The sequence below is a fragment of the Glandiceps talaboti genome, chromosome 23 (genome assembly GCF_964340395.1).
Source record: "Glandiceps talaboti chromosome 23, keGlaTala1.1, whole genome shotgun sequence".
In the NCBI taxonomy this organism is placed as follows: Eukaryota; Metazoa; Hemichordata; class Enteropneusta; family Spengelidae; genus Glandiceps; species Glandiceps talaboti.
In genome coordinates, this window is record NC_135571.1 from 7,109,710 (window position 1) to 7,127,643 (window position 17,934).

General features: G+C 36.4%; 1 protein-coding gene across 1 annotated transcript; it reads right to left on the reverse strand.

Annotated features, from left to right (window-relative positions):
• Positions 1-7,246: 7,246 nt before the first annotated feature.
• On the reverse strand, positions 7,247-12,298 carry LOC144453214 (histamine N-methyltransferase-like). Its single transcript, XM_078144490.1, has 4 exons — positions 12,109-12,298; positions 11,003-11,338; positions 9,755-10,071; positions 7,247-7,435 (listed from the first exon to the last, which is right to left on the reverse strand). Exons 1-4 carry the CDS (start codon positions 12,296-12,298, stop codon positions 7,247-7,249), a joined length of 1,032 nt encoding a protein of 343 aa, XP_078000616.1.
• Between the last annotated feature and the right edge of the window lie 5,636 nt (positions 12,299-17,934).

Genomic DNA, 17,934 nt, shown 5'->3' on the forward strand with positions numbered 1-17,934 from the left:
TGAATGCTGATATACTCCTTGTTAGTCATGGTGGTTTCCTGCGTGAGCTGATACGACATTTCATTGACGATTTTGAGTGTATAATTCCTGGCGGTGACACATTTGCTCTAACTGTGAGTCCAAATACGGGTGTATCCAAATTTATGATTTCCTTCTCGGAAGATGATGACAAGCCACAACTCACTTGCATTTTTATCCACGACAGGGAGCACCTCAATTTTGCTCATTACAGAAATACCACTCACATCTGATCCTCGGAAATGTGTTTCTGTGGGAACAGTATGCTTGTTTTTGGAAGATGGGAAGTTTCTTTCAAAGCAAAGTATTTTTTTTTTCTACGATGGAACTGTTAACCTCACAAACATGAAGGTAATACTATATCTGTCGTACAACCTGTACCATAACTGTATAAAAAACCTATTGAGACGTATATAACCCACATCATGCAAGTAAAAAAAAAAAGATGAAAAAAACAAAAGAAATCAAAACAAACCCTTGACTGCCAGGCTTCGGAACTTGCGTCTCAAGAATTTTCATTGTTCGAGATCCATGACAGTGTTTTTGGATGAAACATTTTGTGTGCGCTCTATAGGACTGCCATCATCCCAGAATGTTGGAACTATACTTGAAATCTGTGTATTCCACGACCCTGTTTGCTTGATGAAGGTCATGGCTGAGTGGTCGACAAGAATGCTGCCATCCAGGGATGTTGTAAGTTGGAATAACCATATTTGAAATCTGTGCAACCCATGACCCTGCTTGCAGGTCAGAGGTCATAGATCGTGCTAGCACTCTGCAAGAATGCTACCATACCTGAATGTTGTAAGTTGGAATAACTTGAAATCTACATGACCTATGACCCTGTTTGGGGTCAAGGGTCAGAGATTTTGTCATTGAATCATCCTTTTCTACCTGTCTGGCGAAGAAATGTTGCCTGTGAGAATAACCATGTAGTCTAACACAAAGGGGTCTTCTGAAGTGCTGTCATGTCACAAGCTCTGGAGGTTTTGAGTAGATAGTGAGGAAATATGCAAGGTTAAACATGAATGTCTGAAAAGTTGGGTATTGACAGACAACTGGTATATATCTGGTTTTATTAACCTTCCATAACTCTGATACTTCCAGCTTTGGTCCTATAAACGTATATTCTCCATGAAGTTTTAACAGGCTCTTGGGATCTGGTGTGAAGGTCAAGTATTTTGTGGTTCAGTTTGATCTTATTTTTGCACGTGTCATCCTTTGTGTACTGTCATTGCCTTGATTGCTGCAATCTATCTCTCAGACACAAGCCATTCAAATTTTATCCCACGTCTCTCTATGTCAAGGCAGTCAAGTCGTTCAAACTGAAATTTTTCAAGAGGTTTGGTAAAAGATGATGTATGGGTAGTAAAACAAAATTCATGTCCAACTAAAATATGCTTCTGGTCTAAAAGTTACTGCCAAACAGCACTCCAAGTGGCCAAACTGTACAATCTTTTGTTTTTCTGATAACTTTAACATGGCGTATTGATTTGTACAGCACTCCAAGTGGCCAAACTATCCAATCTTTTGTCTTTCTGATTTGGCTTGTATGCATACATACAAGTACCCACAATTTGCTTTTGAAAGATGTTTGAACTGCTGATGATTTCTGTATACATTTGAGATTCCGAACAAGACTTGAATTGCAATCAAGCCAAAGACGTACTCATGTAATGCAAAGCAAAAATAAAGGCTACGGAATTGAAATTGAAGAACAACTTATTTCAACTTCAAACTACTATGGAAGTCAAGCTATATGCAACAATAAGATAAGAGAAAAGCTTAAAACTTTGTTGTGGCAGGTTGTATATGTATATATAGACTACTGAAGTGGGGATAGTAGTGCCTTGGTTATGTTGATATGTGATCACGATAGTGTAGCCACTTGCTATCAGTAAGACCAACTTGTTGTGAGTGTAGTTACATGTACATGCTGCTTACATTAACAAGTTGAAAAGTTAGTGGCAGTTGGTGTCTGTCATAGTTTGCGTATAGCTTGGTTTCCACAGTATGTTTAACCAGATTGAAAGATGGTCAGGCAGGCGACAGAACAGTGCCCACTAACGATAGCCAAATTTTGTTGTTGTGAGTCAAAGTGATAAAAACTGGGCATTTCTTGTGAGTCACAACAAAGTAAGAGGTGGGGGAATACCAAATTTTGGTGCAGCACTAGAAATTTTGTGCGTCAGTGGCAAGTCAAATTGGCTTAGAGGGCACTCTGCAACAAAGTGTGGTAATTTGCTATGGTAACATGACTACAGGCTATACATGGAAAAAGAATCCTGGATAGTTTCTCCCCAATGTAAGCTCGTAAATTTTTCGACAACAAAAGAAGATATTTAACAACTTATCGTTACTTAAAGAAGAGGTTTGGTTTTTGCAAATTTCAAGTTGTGAAACTATTTGCAACGTGTAGAATGTAATATATATATCCGATCCTGAAATTTTGGAAAACGTACCTTCTTGATTCTTAATAGTGATTGTACACAAAATTTTTAGTAGTTATAACAGATTTTTAAAAACTGGGTTGAAATTATTATTCTGTCTTGATGTGAAAAGTGTCAAATTGTCAGAATTTCTAGAGTTGACTGGAGACAAGGGGGTTTGGTAAATTAACAGAATATTTTGTATTGCATGAAAATGTCAACCTCTGGTCAGAAGACAGTGAAAAGTAGAATGATTGTTTAGTCATTCTGTAACTTTAACGTAAAGAAGTCGTAGGAAGTCAGGTGTCATATGGTTTTACTGAGAAATGTTACTTTTTTCCTGTTAACTCTCCAACACCATTGCCAAATATGGATATAGTAAGTGTAGTTATCCACCAATCACCTGTCAACAAAAACTCATGTGACATCACTACCAAATATATTAGATGTCAAACTATCAGAGCAGTATTACCTTTTATGTAAATGCCATATTTGGAGTCACTGTGCCAAATATGGAGAGCATCATTGTTTAGTCTTCAACCTACATGTATCATGTGCAACAAGTAAAGTCACATGACTTGCCAACATGATGGTGATTGGTTCAGCATTTTCCTAAAAAGAATCCATACTGTAAGTGATTGTATCCCAAATGCAGGGCAGAAAGTTGAAGGAATCCCTCCCCTCCTCCCAAATGTTGAACTTGGTTGCGTTTGGCTAGTGATCACTGAAATGTAAACTGAATGAATCTGGACCACTGTCTGTGTGTTGTCGTTAAAAATTAAACCCCTGTCAGAATTTTAATTTTACAGGGGTTGATTCAGTTTGTAAAAGAGATGCGTTTGAAAACGTAAAAGAGACTGTTTGCATAAAATCAAACAAAATTATCAAATGTCTACAGTATATATAATTCTCACTGCTGATAAAATCTCCCATTCACTAACACCTTCATCAGTAAGGATAGATTATTTCCAACAATACACCCTGTTGAATCAATCACTGTGAATGCTGAGGTCCAGTAAGCACTGCATTTTGTACATTTCATCAGATATACTGTGTTACTGTGTCAAGTAAATACTGCATTTAGTGTATTTCATCAGATACACTGTTACTGTGTCAAGTACTGCATTGTGTACATTTCACTTGACACACTGATTACTGGGCAAAGTGAATACTCTTGTGAACATTTTATCAGGAGCAAATGGGATCATTTGATGAAACATTAACTTTCTCCACAAAAGTAGGATTCCTTCACCTTCCTTGTTTTGCACTGTACAACTTACAAGCCAAGAATGTGAAAGGTCAGCCGCAATATTTTTATTCTTTTTCGTTTAGTTAAGGGTATCTTATCACTATGTATCGTACATTTTGCAAGTCTAACCAATTTAAGTTCATGCACTTCACATCACAAACAAGGCACATCTGGATTTTGAGGTCATCACCATGGCAATTTTGAGATCATCACCATGGCAACTGTACACTAGTTGGTCCACATTGTTGGTTCTACCCAGAGAATAATAAGAGTTTTGAGGTTTGCAGAACAAATAGTATTACAGTAATTTGACTCCAAAACTCAAGTTTATGAAAATGTCCTTATTTGCTGGAGTGGTGTTCCCCTTCAACTCTATACTTGTAGGAACTTCTCGCAACTCTGTAATTATTCTCTGGGGAGAAAAATTCTTGAAACTGATGCTTGATAATTGCAAAAGCTATGGACTTCAGATGAGACAAGAACAATAGATGTGGGCAGTAAAATCTTCAAAGAGAAAGAAAAAAGGGGAAACAATTAGAAATAATATCTTACCGACTTCAAGTTTATCAGATACCTAATGAAGGTGTGCTATTTTTTGTGAAAAATTGATTAAAAAAAATAGGATTCTTTATGGAAATAGTTTTCAACTGTGAACTTGATGAAGAGGTTTGATGGGTATTAAAGTGGCCATGTGGATGAGAATTTGGTATTTATTTTGGATTTTTATTTGATAAAACAGCTTCACTATGTTTTCCTACTTGAAAAAATAATGTGAAAGAACATATACCAAGTCTATGTTCACAACTCGATAAACTGCAAATCATTAAACAATGTGTAAAATGTTTGTTATTGTACGTACAATAACAAACTTTTTCACACTTTTTCCATCTTTTTGCAATGTATTGAGTTATGAACATGGACTTGGTCAATGTTCTTTCACATTATTTTTTCCAGTAGAAAAACATAGTGAAGAAGTTTTATCAAATAAAAATCCAAAATAAATACCTCTCATCCATATGGCCACTTTAACTATTGTAAAAAAAATTAAAAGTGAAATTTCATAGGAATGGACTAGAGAGATGATAACATGGAAAAAAAACCATGACTTTATGTGTACATTATTTAAGGGACTTGGAGGGTGTCAATATAGTGATGTCATTTATTATATTTTGTTCTTGAGAAATATTTTCAAAGTTACAACTTATTGGTATCTATATGTGTACTTTAATTAAGAACTGATGTAGCATTTGCCAAGTGTAAGGAAATATTCAGTACAACCACTCCAGGGGTGAGGTCAAGAATAGAATGTTTAACACTTCACTGTCATTTTGAAGAAATATTGGTAGGAACAATTTGTAAAGTCCCTGAAGTAATAAGTTCAAACAGACATTTTGAGCAATATATACTTCGTTGGTGTTTATATGTTTGGCGCCATTTGAATCTGACAACTGATGGCCACTGCAGTGCACAATAGATCAAACACACCATGCGTTATACCAAACACTTGCAAGTGTGTATTATGAAGTAGTCGTTTTGTGGTACGGTCTGAGTATTAGGACTTGGGTATGAACCAGATGTGATGTTACTAACTTCATACATGGCTATGCCAATCTTGATAGCAAGTATGAAATCAGTTTTGTCTCTAAGATTTGCATGTGCGGTCCTTGTATTTGGGTAATGAGATCAGGTAGTCGATTTGTACTATCATCATAAAACCATGAGTCTCTTTGTCAACTGTGCAAGATTTACAGTGTTATGTCAGTGGAAAGGTACACTCTTGTCCACGTAGTTTCTAACACATAGTATGAATGCAACTAGCATAGCATCAAGTCGTGTATGGAGTGGCTCATTGCCTCCTGCTGTGCCTAACTGTTGTGTATTCAAACCCAAAATATATATACATAGTCACTGAATTCTCTATACCCGAAATAGAACATTACTGCCTAGGCACATCATAAAAATAATGAACATTCGATTTCTTTGGCAACACCATAACATTCAAAATTGCCATCACTTTCCCTGATTTTTCTTTGATATTACTGGCACTGGTATAATTATGTTATTCTCCAATATTTTTCTTTATTCAACTCGTGATGGTTATCACTACAAGTCCAGCGACTCGTGGTGACAAAGGACCCTTAGGTTATTCGTATTTTACTCGGCTGAACGAAAACAAATATTGGGGAATAACATCTAAATATCATACTCTTGTCTGCACCCTGCAATAAAACTTAAGTTTGATTTGGTTTTCTTGGCATGGTATCAAATAATCATTATAAAGAAATTATTTTTACTGCACCTATAACTGCACTATCGACTATATTATAAGTTTTCTATGTCCGCAATATATTTTGCTGTCTGTGTATAACTTGCTATTTGTCTATAGTTTGCTGTTTTGTCTATAGTTTGCTGTTTTGTCTACAAATTGCTTTGTTTTTTAAGGATAATTAACTACACAAATATGCTGTCTTTGGAAAGAAATTCTCGCTCGCATCAAGATCTGAATATACCATTAAACATTTAAAACACTGAATTTTCTCAAACACTTTCATACAATGTGAAGAATATGTCCAAAGTTCTGGATTGTGTTGAAATTTAGGGATCTTGCATCTTAAAAGAGAGACAAAAGTTTACCAAGATCTGGACAGACATGTTATGAAACATCAATTTCTTACACTTTATACTATAGGAATCAATTGGCAAACTGAGACACACAAAAAGTTCAAACTTTTTTTGCTGAATGTAGTAGATTACACAAGTGGGACTGATAGCACAGTGTTGATTATTTTCATATGATCACCCTGTAATCAAGATAGTGTGATAAGGTCAAATGTGCACCACTTGAAGAAAACTTGTTATCAGAGATGCCACCCTACTTTGAATTTACTTGCATCAATGTCTATATGTATAGCTTATATCATCATTTTGCAGCAATAGTTTTATATTGTGTTTATCTTAGCTTAGATTTATGTAGCTGTGAGCTGTCCAAAAGGGTCTTTTGTCAGGTCATGATCTAACTCCATTCAGCAGTGACAGATGGAAATTGTATGTAGACAATGTGCTCCTTTAGTTTCTCTGGTTAGCCATTTTGTGTCGAGGAATCAATTGCTATGTGCCAATTCTTGTTGAGACTATGGTAATACATGTAGTGGGGACTTACCAATACAGCTGTTTGAATTCCATTCTTTTACTATGTCCCAATAGTCTTGCAACATTACTATAGATCTGACAATAAATTAGCATGTAATTTACATAAATTTGAATATCATCAAACAAACAAACAATGTTTACAACCTTTAGCTAATATACACAAACAGCATGAGTGTAAAAACGATTGTGTGAACTCAGCTTTAGATGTCCATGTGTCTTTCAGGGCAATTTGTATCAGTATGTCTCTCAGGAGGTATTTTACAACAAGGTATATATTTGATTAGTCCACAACCTACTCTCGGTCGATTTCAACTATGTCTTGTCAACTCTCGCTTAGACATTTGCCCAACGCGCAATGGTTCTATATTCAAATTTAAACTATGATTTCATGTATCAACGGCTAAACAGACTTAGATATGTTGAAGTCTGTCGTGAAATCATTCCCTTTGTGATCGACTGATCCTATGTTTACATCACACAGCTCTGTTCTCCTTGCTGATTCAGGTCCATGTGGTGACATCTCACAAGTCAGAGCACATTGTTCTGCTTGTACAGCTAAAAAACAACTAAGTGGGATATTGGTTAAGCCCTGTTGTAAAGAGATGTGTGGTGATGCCACTGATGTTATCTTACATATCATACACTGGTCTAGTTCCTATACAAAGCATTACGATTACTACCATTTAGAGGTGATGGTAGTAATCGTAATGCATCATAAAGGAACTCGACTACATAAACACATGAAAAGAGCCTTTGGCGCAACAATTTATCGAGTTTAAATAGAGTCCAACAAACAAACAAACAAAACCATTGAAATTTGTAACCTGGTTTCTTGTCAATATTTACTTAAAAGTAAAATAGTTCATTCAAATGTCAAAGTGAATGTTGACGTGGGTAAAATCGACCAAGTGAAGGATGTAGGCCAATTCTCAACAAGTTCAGCATTAAATTATATTTAATTAATTATTATGTCTTTTATTTGTATTTGTTGATACCAGTAGTTTTTGCTTCAGCCAGGATGTTAGTCAATTCCGTATCTGGTAGCATGGTGGTGCTAAAATGACCACCTAACTCCACACAAAATGTAACTTTATTATGATGTCACTAGATGGGCTACCTATCCAAGCCAATAAACACATTGTCTATTATGATATAAACTCAAATGACAGGAGAAATGTTACTTTTCTCTTTTTGAAACAATTTTTGTAATAAATAGAAATCAGTATTATTGTTATTGTTAATGATATTAAAGTAAAAAACTCATGAATAATAAATTGTTGGTCTTGTCTTTTTATGGATTTCTAATTCTGCTCCAAGTCGTCACAATTTTGATGTTTGTGTTTTTAATAATAAAATATATTTATTCAGGGTAGCTCAAGTAAGTATTACAGTACAAAAGTAAGTGAAACACTTCTTTCCGTTGAGGCCCTCACACTGGACAAAAAAAAAAATCATACACACATGCTCAGACAGAACGAAAGCAAAACACTGCACAATAAATTAATGTGAGAAAAAAAATACTCGATGAGCGAATTGTGAACTAACACACAGCAGAGTGACAAAGAATTCGCAAACGGATGCAATGAATACAAAGTTACATGACTGAACAAGGGGACAGAAACAGTTGAAACTAAGACAATTGGTGATATCTCTTCTTGTACCTGGCTGAAAAACCAGGTGACGTTTTAGCACCTGGCTACTTGGGCTGAGCGTCCAAGTAGTGGGTTTTGTATAGCCTTTTAAATATACTAGTGTTTTCAGCTGTTTTCAAGTTGTCTGGTAGGGAGTTCCAGGTATTTCCACCCCTGTGAGTGAACTTTCGTAGGGCATAGTTATATTTTATCACTCTAGCAGGAATGGAAGTACTATCTACTTCTAGTTTCAATGTATCTGAATTCTGTGAAGAATAAGTCTAGTCAAACGGGCCAATTTCTCTTCAGTAAAAGTATTTTACAAACATAATATGACCCTCATAAGCATAAGGCATAAGCCCAACATCAAAAAGACAAAAGATTTGACACTTTGGCCGCTGAGTGCGCTGTTCAAATGCAGCCGTAGGCCCAGAAATGATGGACGACTATTATAACCTTTGTAATTTCAATTCCCAGTATTTTATGACATTGGTGGCATTCTCAACTAGTCAAGAGAATTCTACTATCTTTGTTTACATGTAAGATGACAGAATATTTAGGAAATGTTTTGGCCACAATTTCCTATTGTTCTGTACTGGCATGTGATTATACCCCTGGATTATATTATTAGCACTTGTCATTCCATATATAAGGTGCCCTCTTGTGACTCTTCTTTAAAAATGACTGCAATAGGGAAGTTGCAATCCAGACTAAGCATGCTCAGACGCAAAGGACTATGGGATTATCTGTGGTTATCGTAATATCTAATCTTGAGCTACTGATAAAATAAACCTCCCACAACGGTCAGGGTGACTATGAATTGATCATTCGTGGTTACAAACAATGTAACATTATTGTTTATGATGCTAATTGGTTAGTATTTATCATCAAATTTCCCATGATGCAACATTCAACATGGCGGGTTTGCAAGTTACCTATTAAAATGTGACCTACTGTACAACCACAGTATAGTCAAATTGCTGTACTCGTATTGTGTAAGAAATGATGCACACACAAGTCAAATCCATGGTTAATAATTTAAATTCAAACCCAAATCAAAGTGAGACAAACATTTTCACAGCCCCACCCCCTTCATACTAAAAAAATTCATGGGTCAACCAAGTCATTGAATCAAATATTTCGTGCTCCCCCTCCCTTTCAGACCATCATAATTGTCATCCTCCCCTTTGCACCCCAATTCTTTTCATGCCCACCAGTTTTCCCTCTAAATTCTGCTTGTTCCCTAAACCCTATTTTTTCTTAATGATGAAATTTACTTGATGATTACCCAACAGATAATTACGCCCTTCCTTTTCTACGCACTCAGATTTCAAATATTTCATATACATTTGTACAATTTCTTGCGGCATAGATTTTCTGAATTTTGATATCTGAGTAATGAAATCCAATAACTGATTGCCTTCATCTGAATCTTCGTTGAAACATTCGGTGACAATTACATCGGCTTTTGTTGTTTTGATTTCTGTGGCATCTGAAGGGATTTCCTTCAACAGAATTTCTTCCATATCTGCTACACCTGTGTATGCCAATTTTCTTATGCGGTTTATGTAAACTTTTGATTTTGCGAAGCCTCCTAAAAGAAAGGAAAATAACCAAACAGCCACTTCAGTTATACATGTGAACCTGCGTCCACACTAATGTGGACTGGAATACCAATTTTAGACAGAGAAATTAGTATTCCAGTCCATCACTATAAATATTCATAAGTTTATTTAACACATTTTATCAGTGATAATGCTTGGACTGAGACAAGGTGTAAAGCAGAGTGTAATGTTTGACTATTCGGCTTAATTACCTCTCAATTTATAGTTTGATTTATTATTTGGTTGAATGATTGACCGATTGAATGATTATATTGTGTGGTGCAATATAACTCATTTTGTGTGTGATATTGATCAATTGACTCATTGAGTTTTGTGTGGTAATATAGAACTTTTTTCTCTGCTTTCCCTGGTGAATTTTCTCTCTTTCAGCTGTATGTAATTCTCTCTTTATTGACTAAATAAAGACACCTTGTCCATTATCCTCTTATCTAAATTAAAATTCTCCTAATCTTGTAATTAGCATGGATCAGTTACTGCGAAAATTTGCTTTATGTCTAATCTTCTGGAAGATTATCACACTGGACAAACAGTCAATCATGCACACACTAGTAGGAAGTCTCTTTTCTATACTAGTTAATGGTAAATGAGTGTGATAATCTCCCACAAGATAAGAGGTAACGCAAACTGTCATGTAATTGTGATCTCTTGGCAATTATAAGATTAATTAGGGGTGTTTTTAATCTGATTAAAATCTGATGTGGTGAAAGAGGCTAGACGGCAGCGATCGCTCAAAACAAAACAAACGACACAAAGTTATGTACATGTAGAGGTAAATAAAGGCATCTAGCTGCTTTTACAACATCAGATTTTAATCAGATTGGGGTGTTTTAAACCTCTATGGTGGCCATCAAGACCAAAACGTAAACATGTATCACGAAGGTCAGTTCCCTGTGTACTTACCGCCAGAGATGCGAATCAACATCACACCATTCTTGTGCAACCGACTATATAAATCTCTAAATGTTCCATCTCTTTTTTCAAAATAATACACACAATGAATAGCATGTATGACGTCATAATGCTCACACCGTCTACTGTGGTCATCTTGATTGTCATCCAGGTATTTCTCAATTGTCTGAATGTAGTATTTGAATTCAACACCACTCCATTCTGCTTTGTGTGACGTCACCATTTCTTTGTAATTCGCAACTGCTACTTTCATTGGTTCAACTACAGAGCAGATGATTTTCGGATGTATGGCAGTCAGTGCATTGATAATGAATTTATCAATATCACCTGATTAATAGAGAAACAAATTACCGGTAGTATCACTCTGTTGTGTTTTGTTTTTGTTTTGAAACATATTCCATCATTCACCTACGCTTCCTCCTTCCAAACCCAACTTATCATGCCTTCTACCCATGCCTATCTGTCCGTCTGCCTGTCGCTGTTCATGCATCTGCCTCTCTCCCCCCAGTCTCCCTCCCACATTCTTGATGTGATGGGTGGGTGACGGCCATGCATGCGAATGTATTTTGTATGCCCCCCCCCCCCTCTCTCTCTCTCTCTCTCTCTCTCTCTCTCTCTCTCTCTCTCTCTCTCTCTCTCTCTCTCTCTCTCTCTCTCTCTCTCTCTCTCTGTATCAGCATACGATGCTACTACGTCAACATGGCGGTCTACAGGTAACTGTAAATAAGTTTTTGCCATTTTTCTTCTATTAAATGCAGTATTTAAACGTTAGAACGCGTACGTGTACGGGAGTAAATTGTGTAGGCGTACATGTAATGACACGTTCAGAGCACAAACGAGAAAGGCATTGGTCTGAATGTGCACGCGCACATTGACTTCTTCTTTCCAGAAGGCTAAACACATAACTTTGTTTTCTAAACATGTCGTTATTTGTCCATATTTTTGCCAATTTCTTCCAACCACTACCCAGCTGGGAAACTGAACAATTAGTTTTACAGTTCTGCTTCTGAACTTTGATAACAAAATACGATAAATAATTAATGATACAGGTACCGTGAAAGTAGCTAACAATATGTATTACAGGAATGAAGACTTACCACTGCCACTACCGATTGAAAGTATGCGAATTTCCTTTTCAGGTCGAAAGCTAGGGTCTTTGAAAACTCCCTTCATGAAAATTTCATCGTCGACATTATCGTTCTTGGGCACCCTCATATTTCTCAGAAAAATGTCAAGGTCTTGAATATATTCTTCGTCGTTAGATATCAATTTCTCAACTTCTTGCATGATGATATGGTGTGAACCAGTGCTAAGGTAGATGTACAAATGTGTTCAAGCAGGCTGCAAATATTATGGATGATCTATGTAAGAGAAATAACTAGAATAGCCACGAAAATCATAAACCCTGAAATAAAACATGGTAGACTCGGACAGAGTTCAGAGGGCGCAGAGGCCTCAGACAGAGGTCAGAGGCTTCTGTCACAGAGGTCGTGCACAGAGCTCAGATACTCAGATCGCAATCTTGATGGTCTTTCATTCTTAGTGAACATGTAGTCAGATATTAAACATATATCTGTATGAAGTGCACATACAGATATGCAATGCCGAAAATGGCGGACAATTCAAGGTTACGCTAATATTGAAACAAATAAACGAGAAACGACCTGTCTTTAAACACAGACACCAAGTGACTCTTATATTTCTAAAGTAGGTAAAGCACTGGCAACCCCGTAACTGCTAGAAAATGTGTAGCATGCGTAGGAACTATGGGGTTGTATCCATGAAAATAGTCCGTAACTCGCCATCATTACTGCGTACACACTCAACTATAGAGGGTGACCTAACCGGGGGGGGGGGGGGGGGGGGGGGTTGTTGTGTACTGTTTAATCTTATTTTGGGCAAAACTACGTTATTCAGGCATTCTCTAAGTTTGAAATTTAGATTTAAGCAGGAATTTCAACCATACTTTACTAATGTAGATAGCACTCCTTGCAACATTACTTACTTAGTTGTATTCACTTCTCTCCTTTATCTTTTCTTACACAGTCCCTCTATAACTGTGCTGTATATGATGCAGACATAAGCTTGATATCATGTAATGATTTCTTACTGGATTACTTTGCAGGGTAACAAATAAAAGATTACAGAATTCAACGATGGCCCTGCCATGTAGACATTAATATTGGAAAACACAGAAGATAGCCCTGTCATGCAGAAACTAACCTTTCAGATCAAGGACAATATAGAACGAGTGTACGTAAGATTGCCAATAGGGCAATGAGTTAGGGCACTGTTGAATTTATGTGAAATCTCAAGATAAGAGACAAACAGAAAAAGCAAAAAAGGAGGCATTGAAACAAGCTGGTCATTCATAGACATGCTACACCAAGAGCTCAGATGCCCAGAAATACTGTAGATTGTATGCTCTGCTGAAAATTTCTTTATCAATGTTTTGCATGAACATTTATTATAGATATCTACAGAAGTCAAATTACATAGAATTTTGATTGGCATAATGAGTGGAATTTCATCTCATCACAACACCAATTAGAAAGTATCTGCGCAAGATTACAGTCTTATACTGTTTTTCTCTATAGCACTGTTTTGATGCAAATTTTGAATCAACAACAAACATATGTATTTAGACAAGGCTGATTGTAAAAGGCAAGGGAGTATAATGGAAAACTTGTGTACAAAGTAAGCCATGAAAAGATTCCAAAAACTACTGAAATGATGTGATATGTGAACATGACCCATCCCATCAAATATAGGCTAACAAAGAGCAGTATGGCTAATCAAGTAACACAATCCTCTTTTAATGCTGAGAAAGCTAAGAGCTTATTTTGGTCCAGTTGAAAGCATGTTCACCAACTCAACACACAACTATTAAACACAAACAGCATTCACCACATCCAACAATTTAGAAAAAATATATAGATGAGTTTTAAAACAAAGTATGAGTCAGTGTTTCAAATGAACAGCATGCATTTATTTGAACGCAGGAAAACATAACGTAGTGAAAGACTTGTCACTCTTGTAAGCAAAAATACAAAAAGCATAGCGTAATGGCACTGAAGCATGACTGGGTTGCATTGACTGTTAAAATAAAGGCTTTGGTTTCAAAGTGCAGAATTTGTGGAAGATGACTTGAGTCATACAAAGAATAATAAACCTGCAAGCAGCATTGACAGCTTTACAGCATAACAGACCAGAGGGGGCTTGGACTCAACTAGTGATCTAATCATTCAAACAAACAAACAAACAAACAAACAAACAAACAACATATGACGTTGAAAATTATAGGATGAAGTAACAATGTAAATAAAGGTATCTATCTAAAGAAATTGATAGTCATATTGCCATCACACACTATATATATATAAGAGCTGAGGAGTAGTAATGGTCCCTACCTGTAGACCTGTAAACTTATAGGTGGGGACAAGGACTACGACTCTGTCCATATAAAGTTATGTAGTGTGATGGCAATATGACTGTCAATTTCTATGGATAAATACCTTTATTGACATTATTTCATCCCATAAGTTTTACCTTCATATGTTGTTTGTTTGTTTGTTTGTTTGTTTGTTTGTTTGTTTGTTTGTTTCAACGATTAGATCACTCATTGAGCCCAAGCCCCATGTGAAAAGAATGTAAACATTAACTGCATGTCTAAGATCTGCAGGATTCACCTAGTTATATGAGAGTACAAGTATTTGCTTCTATTTGCATCCATTTATGCAGGATATTCAATTGTAAGATAGGTCAGTTTGTTAATTTTTGCAATGAAAATGACAAACCAGAAAGAACTTTTCTTCTCTTGGCAGTACCATCCAAGATTCAAAACGCTAACATTTCAAAAACTATCTTTTTAGCGATGATGTCCACAGGTACAATGAAACAAACACACACACACACACACACACACACACACACACACACACACACACACACACACACACACATCCTGATTGACACATCCATAAGCATGACCGAACTCTTAGGTTGTGTAAACAAATTACAAAAATTCTTCATATCAATTGCAAAAAATGATGCTACTGATGGCAAGACCGAACACTTTTTTGAATGTATCACTGCAAGTCAAACTCTGTTGTCGTCTGTCTTGTTTAACAAACTTATACATGGGCTAATAAGTCTAAAATTTATTTGTAAATACGTTTTCAGTAGGGAATTACGTAGACGTGGTCACAAATAAATGTAATAAGCATAAATATAGCGCACTACTTTGCTCTGAGCAAATATTCTTCCGCTCTGAGGTAGGCTGAGGTCGCAGTCTCAGGTCTGATCGATAAACTTTTTTTTTGTAGTAACCGTGATAAAGTCAAGTTTATCAGGAATATATCCTGATAAAGTCAAGTTTATCAGGAATATTTCGAACGGGCCGTTCGTGTACATCTTCATACATGGACACTTTAACTCGTACATGATGAAAAGGTCATCAGGATAGCTTTAAACTTTACGAAATGATTGATTTGGACAATATCTTTTAAGTAACCTTTCAGGGTCTGATGTAGGGTCTAAGCTCTGTAGGCTCTGCGCCCTCTGAGCTCTCTAGGCTCTGCGCCCTCTGAGCTCTGTCTGAGAAGTCAACTCTACCAATAAAACATCGCCTGGCTCGACAAACTTAAGCTTCTCACTAACATTGTTACAGTTTTTTTTGTCTGGCTAGACAAAATATCTCTTTGATGTTGTAAAATCTTCTCGTCTGGTTCGACACAAATCTAATTAATATTTCGATGTTATCGTCTGGCACGACTAGAACTGAATTACAATTGTTACATTTTAGTCAATTGACTGTCTCTAAAATATCAAAAAAAAACGCGCCAACCTAAGGTTTACCAGGGACTTATACATTTGGCAATGATCTCCTTAAAGATATTATGGTAGCACATGCAAAGAAAGTCTAACAATATTGGTAAGAATGACGAAACGATGTTGGTAAGATTTTTGTCTGGCCAGGTTATGTTTTGTTTCAGGGTTTATGATTTTCGTTGTAAGTTGAGAGCCGTGCCTTACAGAAAGATGGACTAGGCAGGACATATTTATTATATCAAAACTGTTTATTCACTCTTACAAGTCGGAATTTATTTTACTGTTAGCACAACAATAAGTTGGGAGATATCAGGAGGATATCGGTTTACGATACCAGATATCACGGTGATTACAATACAAGTGTCTTTACCTCTATTCTCAGGCTGGCATATAACCATATACCAAGGTATCACGATTGTAGAGTTAGTGTAAGGTCACTTTAATGTTTTGAACTATGTTTGGTAGGTTAATATACTCCAATAATCTTTCATAAAATGCAATAAATCTTTACAAATTGCTGTGCTGACTCTAATCACGTGTCATTGTCGACGTGAAATTCAAGTTGTTTATCATGGTCTCAATTCTATTAACGTTATCACGTCAATACCTCATTCTCGCCACAAACTCCTTCCGCTTTTACGTTAGACACCGCACCCTTGATATTTTGTCACAATATCATGATGAAAATGAAATTTCAGACATTTGGTTTCTAATCGTAGGATTTACAAATTAGTGAAACTGTGGTTTTAATAAAAGTTACTGAAAATCCGTCTATCTGTCTATCTGTCTGTCTGTTCTCTTCTTAACAATATCATTATATCATATATCGCATGGTCCAATGTATAGTCTCGGTTACCCAGCCTCTCGCCGCTGGGGGCTCTGCCCACGAGACCACCCCAAACCACGTTCCAACTACCCGGCGATGGAACTCAGACAGTACATGTCTTCCAAGCATAAATAATGGGCTTACGAGGCCTGTTTGTTGTAATTAATATACGTCAGTCGCTTGAGCAGTGATAATCTGTAGTGAAGGTATCCAAATCGTTCAGCCTGCAATGTTGGACGTGAAGTACTCGCCATGATGCACTGCTCCAGAAGCTACTTCCTGCGAAGGTGAGTTGAAATCTCATTTTCCTGGACTCTCGTTTGGGGTGATCTCGTAACCATAGTCAGTTTTGAGGATTATTGTTATACGCCAGATAAAGCATCAAATTTGGCATGAGTGTTCCTTTGGACCTACTTATTGAGTTTACCTTAGGAGCCCTCTTGAATATTTACATAAATTTGCATAACAGTACAGTTAGAAATAGCCACCAACACCAAAAATCCCATGTTTCTCGGAAATGAGACATCACATTCACATTCTTTGGAACCTACTTTTGTTTCTTGTGTCGGAGTCCTTCTGAATATTTGCATACATTTGCATAAATCAGTGATGTTCAAAATGGCGACAATTAACCTGGAACAATTCTATGTTGCAGAGAAATAACTTAAAACACCAAATTTGGAGTGTTCCATTGGACCTAAACACAGATTTAGGAACACATGCAATAAATTTCGTTTGAATTGACCCAGTCGTTTTTTTAGAAAATGGTGATAAAGTCGCACCACTTTAGACAATATTTTCTGACCAGAAACTATTTTTTCTTTTTTGTGGCCTACCAAAAATATGCCAATAACTTATTAAAACTAAAAGCTACATTATTAATATTTTCAGGACAGGTGCGCTTTGGTATCGCAAACTTATGTATTAAGTTATAATGGATTTGAAGTGTGCATTATAGAGATATAACTTAATTACCGAAAACCATTAATAACATACATGTCTACAAAATTTCGTTTGCCGTTTTTTTAGAAAATGGTGACACACACACACACACACACACACACACACACACATACACACACACACACACTCACACACACACACACACACACACACACACACACATTTCAACCCTAATACAAAACCTTCCTTCCGGAAGGTAAAAATGAGATAAAATGAATTAATACTTAGTCTGGGCTCTTTTGGAGAGATTAAGAATGTGCGACTTGACTCGCTAGATGGGTGAAACGTGTGTACAAATAATGGC

Bases quoted from the DNA above. Each gene is read 5' to 3' on its own strand.
- LOC144453214 (XM_078144490.1), bottom strand. From the start codon at position 12,298: ATGCAAGAAGTTGAGAAATTGATATCTAACGACGAAGAATATATTCAA. The intron at 11,339-12,108 runs GTAAGTCTTCAT...TCTATTAATCAG, and splicing joins TTCAATCGGTAGTGGCAGTG to GTGATATTGATAAATTCATT. The intron at 10,072-11,002 runs GTAAGTACACAG...CCTTTCTTTTAG, and splicing joins GTTGATTCGCATCTCTGGCG to GAGGCTTCGCAAAATCAAAA.